At 37.2% G+C, this 16377-nt stretch overlaps 1 protein-coding gene across 1 annotated transcript in view; it reads right to left on the bottom strand.

The window, feature by feature from the left end:
- Positions 1 to 15680, bottom strand: part of ANXA10 (annexin A10) — a gene marked incomplete at both ends in the record, with an annotated part of 91105 nt that extends 75425 nt beyond the window's left edge. Inside the window, one exon of the mRNA XM_080710223.1 lies at positions 15414 to 15680. Within this exon, the coding sequence (XP_080566349.1) occupies positions 15414 to 15680 (267 nt within the window). The remainder of the gene's footprint in view (positions 1 to 15413) is intronic.
- Positions 15681 to 16377: the final 697 nt, after the last annotated feature.

The following is a 16377-nucleotide window of genomic DNA, read 5'->3' as shown; positions in this document are numbered from 1 at the left end:
GCAAGAATTTTAGTGAGTGATCAATTGGACAGAGCTGTTTCACTGAAAAGCCAGAAAGAATTGAGTTTCACTGTTCAATCAGCTAAAATATGTCCACTGTTCACCTCGATCTCTTAGGCAAAAACAGGGTCAGTGCTGGATACAGAGTGACTCAAGGCCCAGTGTTTATACTCAGTTATCAATCACTGGTAAATAGGCAGAATTATTGCACAAAATAAATAGAACCATTAGCCTCACCCTGGCTGGGTGTTGATTTAAGAAACATAAATTAGCCAAATAATGAAAGAAGTGTAACCTTTTGAAAGAGCTGATGACTCATGGAAAGATAAGCTGATTAACTGAGAAGTTAATGATTTATTTTCTGCTTAATTATTGCTGACATCCACCCTTTCAGATCCTCCAGCCCTAATTGCATATTTCAGATGGCTAGGTTCTATGTTTACCAGTTGTGTTCTTGAACTCTTTCTACTACTGTACGTCCAGTCTTATATTAAAACAGAATGTATTTAGAACAGAAGTGATTGCCCGACAATTAAAGTCTTTGCAGAAATGTATTCACGGCATTTTTTCACGCTTCATTTTCAAGCTCACTATTTTAATATTTAACCTTATTACATTTTAAGGAAACAAATTTTACAAAAACATCGAAGTCCAATGTAGTATTAGGAACCTTCTATCCTCATAATTTTTATACATCATTCTAAAAAAATTAAGCCGGGCGTGGTGGCGCATGCTTGTAATACCCGCGCTTGGGAGGCTGAGACAGGAGGATCACACAGGTTCGAAGCCAGCCTCAGCTACTGAGTGAGGCTCTCAGCAACTTAGTGAGACCCTGTTTCCGAATAAAATATAAAATGGGTCTGGAAGTGTAGCCCGGAGGTAGAAAGCCTGTGAGTTCTACCCCCAGTACCAACAATAAAAAAACAAACAAACAAACAAATAAATAAAATAAAAAATTATTTTGTGGAATACTATTTTGCTGCTGCTTGCCATTTGGTAAACAATATAGTAGTTATTATTTAAAAGAGAATATTAAAAATAAATATCAACTGATCAGCACCTATAACTCTAGAATTGCTTGGCTCAAAATAAATGTCATATAAACAATGAGTACCAGTCATCAAGCACGACTTATTAATGCAATATGCAAAATATCTAAAATTTTCAGCATTTAGCTCATAATATAATTGAGTTAACTTAATATCCCTGGTATTCTGAGAGATGTGATGTAGCATGTTACCTGCTTGCAAAAAGGTTGCAATCAATTAAATCATATTGCATACATGTGTGCTTGTCTCTATTTGTGTCTAAGACAATCTTTTGTTTTTTCTCTGTATGTATTTTCACAGCCTATGGGAATTACCAAATAATAGTTGCATGTATTAAACATGTAAGATTCAGAATTAGAAATCAGGAGAAATGAATTTTTAAATCAAAATTCTATTTTTCCCTTTTAAATAATTACTTTATAAATGATGGGACTTAGGGACAAACTGTATTGATGTAAAATTAAAATTGTCAACATATCTGAGGGCAAAATATGTCCCCTAACATCATTAGACAATTCAGAGAAAAGAGACTGGATGATATTCCCTAAAGCTTTCCCAGAAAATGGTTACTTGGTATGCATTTTTATTCATCATTAATTCATGATTTAGGTTTTGAAAAATGTCCCCTAATGAAACTGTGATGTCTGGGCTTTCTTCATAATGCTTCGTGGAAAAAGATTATGTGAGACATGAAGCCTGTGGGGCAAATCTTGAAAACGACTTGGGAGGTGGTAGTTTATCATATAATTAAAATATGTATATTTAAAATGTTAAAAATAATAAAATATTAAAATATAATAAAATGCTAAAAAAATAAAACCTTGTATAGACAGTTGGGCTCAACTTACTCATATTTAAAGATGGTTTGCATATCCACTATCCACAAAATAATAAATGTTGACAGTAACTGAGCTTTTACTCTACCTCCTGTATGATTTCAAGAGAATATTTATGCGTAAATTAATTTAATCCTTATGACAACTCTGTGGGCTAAGTATTATCCCCACATTTTAGAGAAGAAGCTGAGATTGATATTAGGTACATTAGACAGATATTAGGAACATTTGCTGAGGATTTCACCCTATCCGCGGTAGCAAGCAGTTGGAAGGTAGAAAGGTCAATGTCAGAACCTCTGACCTTGACTTTTTCTCTCCAGTTACTGTGTTAGGCAAGGAAGCAAAGCAACTATTAAACAAAAAGAAGAGAAAAGAGCATGTTTCTCCATTCAAAAGATTTATCGTTTTGTAGGTGGAGAAAATTAATAGAATACAAGATGAGAAGTGGTAAGTGCCATAAGCAAGTCACATAAAACATTATGGGTATTATGGGCAACTCCCAAAGAGGCAAGTTACTTTCACAGATGAATTAGCATCTGAAATGTGACTGAGGATGGAAGAAAAAAGGCTTCTAGCTAGAAAAACCAAGAAACCAACAGTGACACGGATGAGCAGGGAGGTGGGCAGGCATGGCCTATGTATTATAATTCTCTTAATTCTAAACTTGACTTTGAGTTGTTAAATTGTATACAGCTTATGAGGAAATGCATTTTTCCCTGCTTCATTTATTTTACTTAAAATTCAAGCTAGTGTTAAAATTCAACAACAGAGAAATAATAGCAGCAGCTAATATCTTCAATTAATATTGTCCCCTAGGCATAAACCAGCACAAACTAAATGACAGAGGAGATGTGCTAGGTGAATCTAAAAAGAATGACTCCTAAGCCAATAAGAAATTATTTTAACTTTTCAAAGTTTATAGTTTATTTAAAAATAAAATGAGGTCAAATCAAAAGGAAGAGATGGATCAGTTAGGTACAGAAAAATGGGACAAGTATTGGCAGTGCCCGGTTAATAATTACAGTTACTAGCCAGGTGTGGTGGGGCACGCTTGTAATCCCAGCATTTAGGAGGCTGAGACAGGAGGATGGAGGTTCACAGACAGCCTCAGCTACTTAGTGAGGCCCTCTGCAACTCAGTGAGAGCCTGTTTCAAAATAAAGAATAAAAATAGGGATAGGATATAGCTCAGAGGTAGAATGCCCCTGGGGTCCATTCCCAGTACTGCAAAAAATAAATAAATAAATAAATAAAAATAAAAAAATACAGTTACTAGATATATGATTTGCAAATCTTTTTTTTTTTTCTCTCCAAAATGTGGGTTTTTCTCTTCACTCTGCTGTCTCCTTTTCTGTGTGGAAGCTTTTTCATCTGATACAATTCCATTCATTTATTCTCATGTTTTGTTGTTAGGACTTTTTGGAGTCTCACCCAAGAAATAACCACACCACAGTATTGAGCTTTCCCCGAATGCTTTCTTTTAGTACTTTTATGATGTCATGTCTTGTGTTTAAGTCTTTAAGCCATTTTGTGTGAGATGACAGTCCAATTCCATTCTCCACATGTGGATATACAATTCTTTTAATACCATCGAAGAGACTGTCCTTTTCCCATTGAGTTTTCTTGGCAACTTTGTAAAAAAAATTAGCTAGCCATAATTACTTGGATTTATTTCTGGGGATTTCTATTCTGTCCCATTAGTTAAGATGTCTGTTAATATGCCCATACCATATTATTTTGATTAAATGATCTTTGTGTTATACTTTCAAATCAAGTAGTGTGATATCTCTAGCTTTGTTCTTTTTATCCAAGGCTGCTTTAGGTGTCTTTTGTGAGACCATGAGAAGTTGAGAATTGTTTTGTTTATTTTTGCAAAAAATATATTGGAATTTTAATAGGGATTATATTGAGTCTGTAGATCACTTTGGGTTATACAGATAGTTAGCAGTATTAATTCTAACCCCTGAATATGGAATATGTTTCCATTTACCTGTGTTGTCTTTATTATGTTCATTTTTCCCCCCTGTGGTACTGGGGATGGAACTCGGGGGTATTCTACCTCTGAGCTACACCTCCAGCTCTATTTTATTCTTTTAGAAGAATTGCAGAAGTTTTCACTAAGTTATGAGGCTGTCCTTGAACCTGAGATCTTCCTGTCTCAGCTTTCCAAGTATTGGGATTACTAGTATGTTCCACCGCGCCTGCATGTTCTAATTTTACATAGTTTTAGTGAACAGATCCTTCATCATCCTTGGTTAAGTTTACTCTTAAGTTTTTAATGTTTTCTTGGTGCTACTCAAAGTTTTTTTTTTCTCAATTTCTTTTTTATACAGTTCGTTTTTAGTATGTAGAAGTGCTACTAATTTTTGCTTGTTGATGGTATAATCTGCAACTTTTTTTTTTTTTTTTGTGGTACTGGGGTTCCTGGAAGCCCTTCTACCTCCGGGATACACTCCCACAGGCTATACTCCCAGACCTATTTTTTAACTTTTTTATGTGGAAACAGGGTCTCTTAAGCCAGCGTGGCTGGCTCTGAACCAGTGCGATCCTCCTGTCTCCGCCTCCCAAGTGCAGGGATTACAAGCGAGCGCCACCACGCCCGGCTGTAATCTGCAACTTGACTGAAGCTAGTCCCTTGAGATATAGCTGGAGGTACTGGGGTGTTAGAAGTGTGTTTCAGGTCCTTTTTTATGGAGAAAGGAAGAAAGAGAGTTTATTTTCTACACATTTTGCCCTATGTCAAGGAGAGCTCTATAGTAGATGCCTTTACTCTTGTTCAGACTGCTCATTGTGAACCCAGGAAAATAGTCTCTAAATGTTTGCAAACTTAAAAGCGCCTTTTTGTGCTCTGTGGTCTTGGAGACTCAGGATTTCAGAGCGTGCCATCTCCTAGAGCTAGGTGATTTCGGAGCCAGTCCCTTGGGGAGACTTTGAAAGTTGGGTGCTCAATGTGTGCAGAAACTACTTCCAGAGAGAGTCTGCAGATCCGGATATTTTTTTTTGCCAGAGCAAGCCAGGGGAGAAGGCATGTCTACTATTACTTCCAGCAAGCAGAAGTCTTAGGCCTTACTTATGCAGGGAATCTTCTAATTTGGAGTTATATTGGCATGCACCAAGGGAGAAGTTATGGGTAGTACCAATCTCCAACTCAGTCATGGAGCGGTACCCCAAATTCCCTTCAGGAAAGATTGCAGATATTTAACTGAGCACATTGAGGAAAAAGATGTGGGGTGTGCTGTCCCTCCAGTTTATTAGCTAGCTAGTTCCCAGGCAAAGGCTTGTCAGAGGTCAGAACCTCTGACATTGTTGGCAAGGTAGACATGTAAACAGTTTTCAGGAGGCTGTTGGGAGCCAGAGTGATCCTAGGGGCTATTGCTGCTGGGAGTAGTCCTATAACTTAAGATTTCTTTGTGGAATTTTTACTTGAAGGAAATCCTTCCATTCCCTGTCCTCTATCATTTCATGAGAAAAGTGGTTTAAAATTAAACTCTCTGGTCAGGCTTGTAAAAGTTGGGAGCCATATGTGTGGTACAGACCCTGTGCCCTCAAGATCCAGCTTTGAGTCAGGGACTCCTTCCTGACTTTAAGGCCTGGGGTTTAGGGTTGAATGTATTTTCATTTTTCCTATCTATTTTGAGTGGATATTTCCTCTGTTCTCAAATGTGTAAGGCGTTTCTTTCTCTTGGAAAGAATTAATGTACGAGCTAGTATTTACTCAGTTTGTCTGTGGGAGGTGAAAGCCTCAGCAACCTCCTATTTGGTCTGGTGGCTGATGTCACCTTCAAGGTAGAATCTGAATTCTTGTCTAATGGGCCACATTAAATGAGAACGCAATAGTCCTAAGAGTCATGCGTCCTGTCATTCATTCAATTTACTAGCAAATATTTAATAGACAACCAATATGCCCGACAATATAATAGGTGTTTTAGATACTTCAGTAACCAAGACAGGCAAAAATCTCTGCCTTGTGTTACTTGCACAATTTATTAATTAATGACTTGGAATATTTATTTTATGCATGACAAAAAATAACCTTAACATAAGTTAATTTAAGTTCATATGTATTTATGTATAATTAACAGTTCCTGCTTCAGCATTGAAGACTGCCTAAAATAACTAATCAAGAAGGAGGCTATAAATGGAAAGAGATTTCCTTCCAATTAAACAGATATGTCTTCCAAGTGGATAGACATAGCCGTTTTGTGTCAGTATTATCCAGAGAATGTTGAAAAACTATGTACCTTTCAATTCTCTCTCTTATTACAAGGCATATTTATTTAAATTTTCTCTTTCTTTTTTTAAAGTTTTATATATACTTTTACTAGTGCTTTGCAGTCTTACACTATAATGTAGTCCAGAGAGAGGGGTGTGTATGCACACAGCCTTTGGTAGGCTTCGCCCTAGCTTCCTCCCCTCTCCCTCCCTTTTCCCATATGTGGTATTAAGATTGGCATTGATAATTTCACATATGTACATCACATCAACGGATGTTTATTTATTCTTCATCCCCCTCCTTGGTCCTCTCCATTGCTCCACTGCATCATCTAAAGTCCTTCATGTATCCGGATCATGCCTAATTTCCACATAGGAAAGAAAACATACGACTCTTCACTCTCAGTGACTGACCAATCTCACTTAACCTAAGGCTTTCCAGGCTCATCCATTTTCCTGTTGCCATAGGAAATATTTTTATTCAAGTCTCCAGAGTTGCCATTATTTTCTGCTCTTCTGAAAGCACCGAATGGGAGCCGAATACCACAGCAACTCAATGTGCACAATCGGTCATTTAAAAGTTGTGTAACATAAACTCAGACTCAACCACCACATTCTTTTTCCTTTCTGTTAATTTTCAGGTGACATCTGCCATGTTTTAATGAGAATATTTCCACTACCACTCCTACTCTGCCCTCCTTTGCTCTGTGATGGAGGCTCATTGCTTCTGCCCCGCCCCCTTTCCTACCTCTAGCCACACACTGGACATTCTCTCACTTACCCAAGGATGTCAATCCTGAAAGTATCCCATTCTATTCAATATTATGGTTTTCTTTTCATATTACTGAAAACTTGATATTTTCAGTACTTCATGTTATATTAACTTTCATTTTTCAAAGCAATTGATCAACCAGGAAATAGATTTTCTTAGCTCCACAGTCCCCACCAGTTCTATACCTCCATTTTTTTTTTACTTTGCATAAGGAAAGTTTCTTTAAACAGTTACCCAGATCCCCTCTCTCCCCACAGACTGTTCTCGCTTCATTTCATTTTAATCAAGCTTTCCTCCACAAAATGGAAATCGCTGTTCCTGCAAATGATAATAATTTTGCAAATGATTTTCATCTTAACATAGTAACTACCTTATTCTTCCTTCTTGATACACGTTCCTCTGAAACATCACATTCTCTTTCTTTGACTTTGGTTGCATCTTCTCAGTTAGTTTTACTATAAATTCCACTTGCCTTATTTCTATCTTATCCTGTTTTATTTTCTTTATTTTTTTTTAGCAATGAGAGTTATATTTTACCCTTTATTTTTAAAAAAAATGTCTCTACTTCTAGAATAAGCTGTATGAGGATAAAACAACTTTTGGTCTCATTCACTACCACAATTATAGCACATAATATAGTATTTTAAGTATAAAAAAATCCTAAGAAAGTATAAAATAGGTCTGGGAGTGTAGCCCAAAGGTAGAAGGGCTTCCAGGAACCCCAGTACCACAAAAAAATAAAATAAAATAAAATAAAATAATAAATTAAATAAGAAAAATTTTTTGTATGAATTAATTTTTTCATAAGACTTTGGAACTGAGAGTAGGACCTTCAACATTGTGGATAGTGTCATTAGAATTTTTTGGTGGTCAACCTTGATGGTAGTTCTCTAAAATGCTGAAGTATAGAACAAATTGTCTATTAATTTAAGACTCATGATACAGGTTGCTAGAATCCATGTATTTTTTGAAGTTTTTCCAACTTACAAAAATTTTATTACCACTTGCTCTAGCTGATAATCTCTTTAACCTCACTCCTATATTCTTCAAGATTTCTTAGCCGGGTGTGGTGGCGCATGCTTTTAATCCCAGCGTTCAGGAGGCTGAGACTGGAGGATCGCAGTTCATGGACAGCCTCAGCTACTGAGTGAGGCCCTCTGCAACTTAGTGAGATCCTGATTCAAAATAAAGAATAAAAAATAGGGCAGAGGGTGTAGCTCGGAGGTCAAATGCCCCTGGGTTTCATCCCCAGACCCCCCAAAAACCCCCCCCAAAACAAAAAAAACCCTTTCCTAATTGTATTATCACTTATGGCAACAGATATTTATTGCATATAGTACACTTATCCTACTCAAAATGACACTATTAGTTTTTACGAATTGATAAAAAGAATTGATGTTGAAATGTGAACAATATTTCAAATAAGTATATGTATCAAAGTACAATAGGTATCTATGTTTTTTGCACATATTGTAATGTACTAAAGTTTAAGTTTTACTCTAATTGGAAATTTTCACTGACCCTTTTCAATTTTGAAGCAATAGAAGTCATGAATAAAAATAACTCATTTTTAATGATTATCCAAATCATATCTACAATTCCTTATAGAATACATTTAATTAAAAGTCAAAGAAAAAAGTAACTTACTATAAAATTATTTTCATCACTTTGGAAATTAAATTCTAGTATATTAGTCATGTATATTAATTTGAACAAAGTTCACATCCCTAGAATAGTAATTTTCATATATTTCACAAGGATTGGTAGTCACAAAATCATTATTATTAAAGAAAAAGAAATATTTGTGCTACTAAACTGTTTTAACTGTTTTTTTCTGAATATTACTAATAGATGACATTAAGATTAAAGGCAAAATATATTAAAAAGCTGTATTAAGTTTCTGAATCATATGTACCTTTTGACTTATAGTTTTTGTTTTTTTTTTGGGGGGTCTGGGAATGAAATCCAGGGGTATTCGGCCTCCGAGCTACATCCCCAGCCCAATTTTTTATTCTTTACTTTGGAACAGGGTCTCACTAAGTTGTAGAGGGCCTCACTAAGTAGCTGAGGCTGTCGGCAAACCTTGATCCTCCGGTCTCAGCCTCTCGAATGCTGGATTACAAGCATGTGCCACCACGCCCAGGTTTTTTCTTTGTTTTTTAAACAAATTATATAACATGCATCTTATTCATCTTCTGTGTAATTAATGTGGTAGAAGAAGAACTATAAAGCAAATGTGTCTTAAACAGGCACACGTAACATTTAACTTAAAATCATTTGAACTTTTCTTGAAACCAATAATTTCATAGCATTATATAAACATATTATTTCAATGTATAATTATGCTAATCTTATTAGTTGAAGTTAGAAATATATTTATAGCAAAATATTTAGATTTCATTGTGATATGTGGCAGTAAGGCAATTAAAAAGTCAATATATTAGGATATATCCATCTTCAAGTCCATATTTCCTTAACCCTGAAAGACTGCACATAAGCCTTGAAGATGCCATTGTTTCAGTGACAGAAGGTACCACCGAAAAGCACTGACTGTGTTCGCTCTGTTTCAATCAGTTTAAATGATTTAGTTTAGTTCTCTAAACAACCCGGGGAAGTAGGTGCTATCATCACTTCATACTACAAATGAGCAGCACATCATGAAAATTAGGCTAGATAATTGAAAGGACTAAAAAGACTTCATGCAGCATTTGTGCATAAAGCTTTTAATAAAGTAAAGGAGGCACAACGTATGGGAAAAGAGAGCCCAGGCAAACACCAGGGGCATATCAAAGCCCGCATCACTCACACAGGACTTGCTTCATTCCTAGATGGAGCTAATGTTTATGCAATAAACCTTGTTTTGGAAGTTTCTGGGGGAATCTCTTATGTTGTTCTGCTCATATAGACAGCCAGGCTGACTAACCAGTAGTGATAGTTGACAGAATCATTTTGGGAGTTACTGGGGGTTGTTTAAGGAATGCTACATTTTGACACTCCAGTTCCATAGTAATTTCATAATATAGAATACCATGCTGGAATTACTTTACAACACCCTATTAATAGTGTTTCTATAGGTCAATGCTAATTCTCTAAAAAAGGATGAAATTCTAGTTTTATTTATGATGGCTACCATCACAAAACAACAAAAATCCCCAAACAAAACAAAACAAAAATCATTGGGAATAAATTTAAATAAAGAGAAAACATCTCTACAATGAGAACTATAAAACATTGATGAAAGGAATTGGAGTATACATACAGAACTGAAATAAGTCCATATTTATAGGTTGGAAGAATCAATATTTTAAAAATGTCCATCCTAGCTGGGCCCGGTGATACAGGACTGTAATGCCAGTACTTAGGAGGCTGAGACAGGAGAATTGCAGCTTCATAGCCAGTCTCAGTAAGTTGGTGAGTTCCTGCTTCAAAATAAAAGATAAAGCAGGGCATGGTGGTGCAGGCTTGTAATCCCTGTGCTTGGGAGACAGAGACAGGAGGATGGCGCAGGTTTGAAGCCAGCCACACTGGCTTAAGAGACCCTGTTTCCAAATAACAATATAAAAAATAGGTGTCTGGGAGTGTAGCCCGGAGGTAGAAGGGTTTCCAGGAACCCCAGTACCACCAAAATAAAAATAAAAATAAAAAAATAAAATAAATTTTAAAAAGATAAAATGTATTCCAGAGGTAGTATTTTCCTTTGGGTTTAATCCTCAGTACCATAAATAAATAAATAATAATATGATAATACAATAAAAGTCCGACATCCACAAATATATCTATAGAGTAATAAATCTCTATCAAAATGCTAATGACATTCTTTGCAAAACTCTCCTAAAATATGTATGGAACCATAGAAAAATCCCAAATATCTAGAGCAATACTGGGGGTTGGGGAGGCAAACCAGAGGCATTTCACTACGTGTTTTCAAAATATACTACAAAACTATAGTAATCAAAGCAGACTAGTATCGGCATAAAAACAGACACATAGACCAATGGAACAGAATAATGACTTTAGAAGTAATTCCAAACTTCTATTGCCACCTTTTTTCAGACAACATTCTGCAAAGATCTACTAGAGAAAGGACAGTGTTTTCAATAAATGATGCTGAGAAAACTGTATATCCATATGCAAAGGAATGAAATTGGGCCCCTATGTCTCACCAGGTATAGAAGTCAAGTCATAATGAATAAAGATTTAAATGTAAGACCTGAAACTATGCAACTACCAGAAGAAAACATAACTGGGGCCCTTAAGGACATTGAAATGGACAAGGAAGTTTTTGATTTTTTACTCTCTCTCTCCCCAAAGCAGAAAATGTGTTTAGTTTTCCTCTGTGCAGCAATCAATCAAAAGAATGAAGAGAGGGCAGGGCATGGTGGTGTATGTGTGTAATCCCAGCACTTGGGAGGCTGAGACAGGAGGATCGCAGGTTCGAAGCCAGCCTCAGCTACTTAGGCTCTCAGCTGCTTAGTGAGACCCTGTTTCCAAATAAAATATGAAATAGTTCTGGGAGTATAGCCAGAGTTAGAAAGGCCTTGAGTTCCACCCCCAGTATCACACACACACACACACACACACACACACACACACACACATACACAAAGAGTGAAGAGAGAACTGAATGTGAGAAAATGTTTTCTCTGTCAATGGGTAAATATTCAGAACAAATAAGGAACTTAATAGATAAAACAGCAAAAAATATGATTAAAATAGGTAATAGGCCTACAGAGATATATTCTCAAAATAAGCCCTACACATGTCCTACAAATGTATAAAAATGCTCAAAATGCCTACTTACCTGGGAAAGGCAAATGAAAACTTCAGTGAGATATCACCGCACACCAGTTAGAATTACTAGAATCAAAAAGATAACAGGTAAGTGTTGGTGAGGATGTGGAGAAAAAGAACCTTACAAGTGTAACTAGTTCACCTATTGTAGAACAAAGAAATAATTCCACTACTGGGGGGGGGGTGTGTATACAAAGGAAATAAAATCATCAAAAATATATCTGCACACCCACATTTACGGCAGAACTATTTGTAAGGGTCAAGATAAAAAAATCAAGCTGGTTGTCTCATTAGGGATAAATTAATAAAGAAAATGTGGTATTTAAGCAAAGTCATATAAAAAATGAAGTCCTGTCATTTGTAAACATATGGATGAAACTGGAGAGTATTGGGCCAAGATAAACCAGGTACAGAAAGACAGGTACCGCTTGACCTCACTCATATGGAATCCTAAAGCAATACATATCTCATGCCTCAAGATAAATTAATGTACTTCTGTAATGAAAACAATTTCAACGAAAACTCCAATAATAATAAAAAGCCAAGCGTCGTTTTCAAGTTGTGCTTACTTCGATATTGTAATGTTACTGTCTAGTCCCACATACCATCAGTGGCCGCTGGGTGTCAGTCCTGAGCTTTTGCTAAACACTCCAGCCAGTTTGCTTGTTTTCCTGGGACATTTTGAAAATGCGTGTTACGATGAGCATGGAGGTAATAGAGTCACAAAAGGCTTCTTTCAAAGGAGAGTCACAGTTTGGTTCTTTAAAGAGCTAAACAAAAAGAGAAAAATTTGCTTTTTCCCCAAGCCCCAAATTCAGGTTTTTCTGGGTAATTTTTTGAAGTAAAGCTAAAATATGTCTCAGACATTGCATTAAGTTGTTGAAACCAAATAACCTCGTGATCTTTGCTTTGATTTTAGCATCAGCAGAAAAATAACTTATGTTTGATTGTCTAAAGGATCTCTGTGCAAGGGATATCTAGGGACTTCATTGTACTCTAGCTGGGTTAATTGGCAGTCCTCTGGGATATTATGATTAATAAGCATTTATAATTCAGTTCTGGCTTAGTGTTCAGATTGATTCATACACATTATGTCACTGATATAATGAATGACAGTACCTTCCAACTGCATGCAATCTGTCTCATCAGGTTCAGCAATAAGCACGAAAGCTTAGCAAATGTGTATTTTTTCCACATCTGTCTCGCATGAATACAAATTGGTTTTGAATTTTTTCATAAGTGGAGATGGAAAATAAAGCATTTCTCAAATCGGTCACAGAATAATAGTCTCCTTCAGTTTGAGGTTGATACAATACTTGAATGGTTAATACAATACTGTGCACGACTTGTGGCACGGGGTTATTATTTATTCATATATCTGTAATACAGAGTGAATCTCCAGGATTCATCAGCTTTGCTTACAGGCCATTAAACAAGGAATTTGTGGGTATCAATATTCTTGCATCTAAAAGACCTTTAATTGAAATAAAAATTTCTTTCTGCACCTCAGACATCCAACCCTAGTCCATTTCGGTCTATTCTTTAATTGTTTTAAATTAGCCACCTGAGTGAGCTTACATATTTCTAAAGTTTCCCATCTGCCATGCCCCATTAAAAGAGGATGAAAAACACATTTTCAGGACAACTTTTTTCTAATAATTGAGGTAAGTGCATATTTTCTTTCACATTTCAATTATATTGCCTGTTAACATTTTTCTGAGGGAGATTCTGGAGATCGAATGCAGTGCATTCTATCTCCTGTGTATACCCTTGGACTTTAATTTGTTTTTTATTTTGAAACATCGCCTTGCTAAGTTGCTGAGGATTTTGCTGAGTTTCTGAGGCTGGCCTCACACCTGTGATCTTCCTGTCTCAGCTTCCTAAATACCAAGATTATAGACATGTGCCATTGCGCTTGGCATATGTTAACTTTCCTTTTCTTTTCTCTTCTTTTCTTTTCTTTTTCTTTTCTTTTCTTTTTGTGGTATTGGGGATGGAACCCAGGGGCATTCTACCTCAGAGCTACATCCAGAGCCTGATTATTTATTCTTTATTTTGAAACAGGGTGTCACTGAGTTGCAAAGGGCCTCACTAAGTAGTAGCTGAGGTTGTCTTCGAACTGCGATCCTCTGTCTCAACCTCCCATATGCTGGGATTACAAGTGTGCGCCACCATGCCCGGCCAAGCATATGTTAGCTTTTCAATATCAGATTTGTAGGAAATTATACGAGGCTCAAGAGTTCCATAATCTGACTAAAATATTCCTTCCTCACCCTCAGGCCATTTTACCTAAACCAAGATAGCTTTAGATCCATTGCCTGGGATTGAGCCAAGCGACCATGGTCCTTGGGTTACCCCAGAGTCATACGTCTATTCTTGGCATTATGCAATTATAGTTGGCTTTGATTCTGAGGTAGTACAAATTTCTTTGAGTACAATAATTTCTTTTAAGAATCCATAGACGTTAGGGTAATGAGAAAATCCATTACTGTCCTCTGCCGTTTAGAGATTGGTGAGACAGCCAGACCGTCTATCTTTATAGAGTGATTTAATAGAATTTTAGATACCATCTATCTCCCCTTTTAAAATATTACTTTAATCAACTTTCTGATGCCTACATTTAGTTATATTTTCTGAGGGCTTTCGCCCTCTTATTCTTTTTTTCTTTTCTTTTAAATAATCCTAATCATTTATTATCATGAGCCCTGATTTGCAGTAGTTGGGCAAAGAGTCTCCCCATCTCCCATCACTCCCTGCATCTTGTGTTGTCCCTACAACGGTAAAGTCATAAAAAAGAGTTTAAGCAATTGAAATACCTTAGGTCAGCCGGGCGTGGTGGCGCACGCTTGTAATCCCTGCGCTTGGGAGGCTGAGACAGGAGGATCGCATGGGTTCGAAGCCAGCCTTAGCTACTGAGTGAGGCTCTCAGCAACTTGGTGAGACCCTGTTTCCAAACAAAGTATATATTAAAAAAAAGGTCTGGGAGTATAGCCTGGAGGTAGAAAGCCTCTGGGTTCCACCCCCAGTACCATAAAAAAAAAATACCTTAGGTCACAGCACCAACTATATCTTGACCAAAAGTATCAAGTTAGGAGAATCTTTAGAATTATTGTATAATAAAAGCTGTTTCTATTCTCAGCATTTCAGCAGTCTTGGGAATATTCTACTTCAGTCAAAGGGTGAGCCGGGCTTGGTGGCCCACACCTGTGAATCCCAGTAGTTGAGAGACTGAGACAGGAGGATGGCAGGCTCACAGCCAGCCTCAGCAATTAGCGAGGAAGAACCTCCGCAACTCAGCAAGACCCTGTTTCAAAAATAAGAAACAATAATAGAGCTGAGCCTATAGCTCAGAGGCCGAATGCCTCTGCGTTCAAGCCCTAGTACCACCACCAAAAAAAAAAAAAAAAAAAAAAAAATCAAAGGGTGACTTTGGACAATTCTCTTTTATATTTATTTTATCGTTATCCACCGTGATGGATTTGCAGTTTGCCCCGCTGTCCACATTTCTGCAAAAGCCGCAGTCAATGAGGATCCTGAGTAAGCACCAGCATACTTGTCCATCTGACGGAATTTGACCAGAGGAAAGTAGCTCTTTGATTTCCCAAGCAGAACATTGATTTCGGTAGAGGTTCAGAAGTGAGTTTGCGATAATCTACAAAGGAGCTTAGCAGTTTCACTGAATATCCTTGTATTTCTGTAGTTTCTTGATTCTCCCTCCCACGTGGCATGTACACACAGTGATTCTTGTGCATACAGGGCCCGCGGTTGGGCTAAAACACATCTTTTCAGCTCCAGTTACACTCTGAATCACATGCGGTAGGTCTGTGACCCTGGAAGTCACCAGCACTTTTGCTGTCACTATTATTTTTTTTTCTAGAACAGAGAAAAGTAAGACGAGGCGCTGATATTCTTGGTTAGCTCCCATTTCTTTTGAATTTTCTTTTGTAATCTCCTTAACTCCTCCTCCACACTCGGGGTTTATCTCTGCAGAATCCACTGAGAAGTATTCTCTCCCGATCATGGTTTTACCCACATGGTGTGTGTCCCTTCATGCTGATAATCGTCTTCATTTTTATTTTATTTTATATGATGCTGGGGATTTAACTCAGGGGTTTTGTGAGCTATATCTCCAGCCCTATTTTATTTTTTATTTTGAAAGAGGGTCTCACTAAGTTGCAGAGACCCCCCTAAATTGCTGAGGCTAGCCTCAAGCCTGAGATCCTCCTGTCTCAGCCTCCCACACACTAGGATTACAAGTGTGCACCGCCATACTCAGCTCTTCCTCACTTCTCCAACAGAGCCGTCACCATCCAGAGATTCCCAAAGCGGGCAATATTGCCCCCACAGGAGTTTGTGTGCTGGAATAAAATGTACATAAAAGAAGGTAAATTTGTCTTTCTGTTTACTCACTAAAGACGGTAGATTTTGGCAAAAGTGGGGGGAGATTGAGTAATCTTATTTTTTTTTCTGAAGAGGGGCCAGTAAACCAAAGAAATTCGGAACCCTCCAAACAATGGTGGGAACTATGTCAGCGGCTGAGCTTTCAGGAGGATTCCACAGGATACATGTGGCAAGAACAGAGTGGTGGAGTAGCGTGGAGAGGCACGGAAGTCCTGCAGTTTGTCAGCTTCACTATCTCAAAGTCTTTCTTCATGCACTGGATTTTGATTTGGGAGATATCCTCCCCAAATGGGATCTTTTTTGCTTTTAACTTTTAT

Source organism: Muscardinus avellanarius (genome assembly GCF_963383645.1).
Source record: "Muscardinus avellanarius genome assembly, chromosome: 14".
NCBI classification, from domain to species: domain Eukaryota; kingdom Metazoa; phylum Chordata; class Mammalia; order Rodentia; family Gliridae; genus Muscardinus; species Muscardinus avellanarius.
The sequence above is the reverse complement of the archived record's forward strand: the minus strand, read 5'-3'. Positions and strand labels throughout refer to the sequence as shown.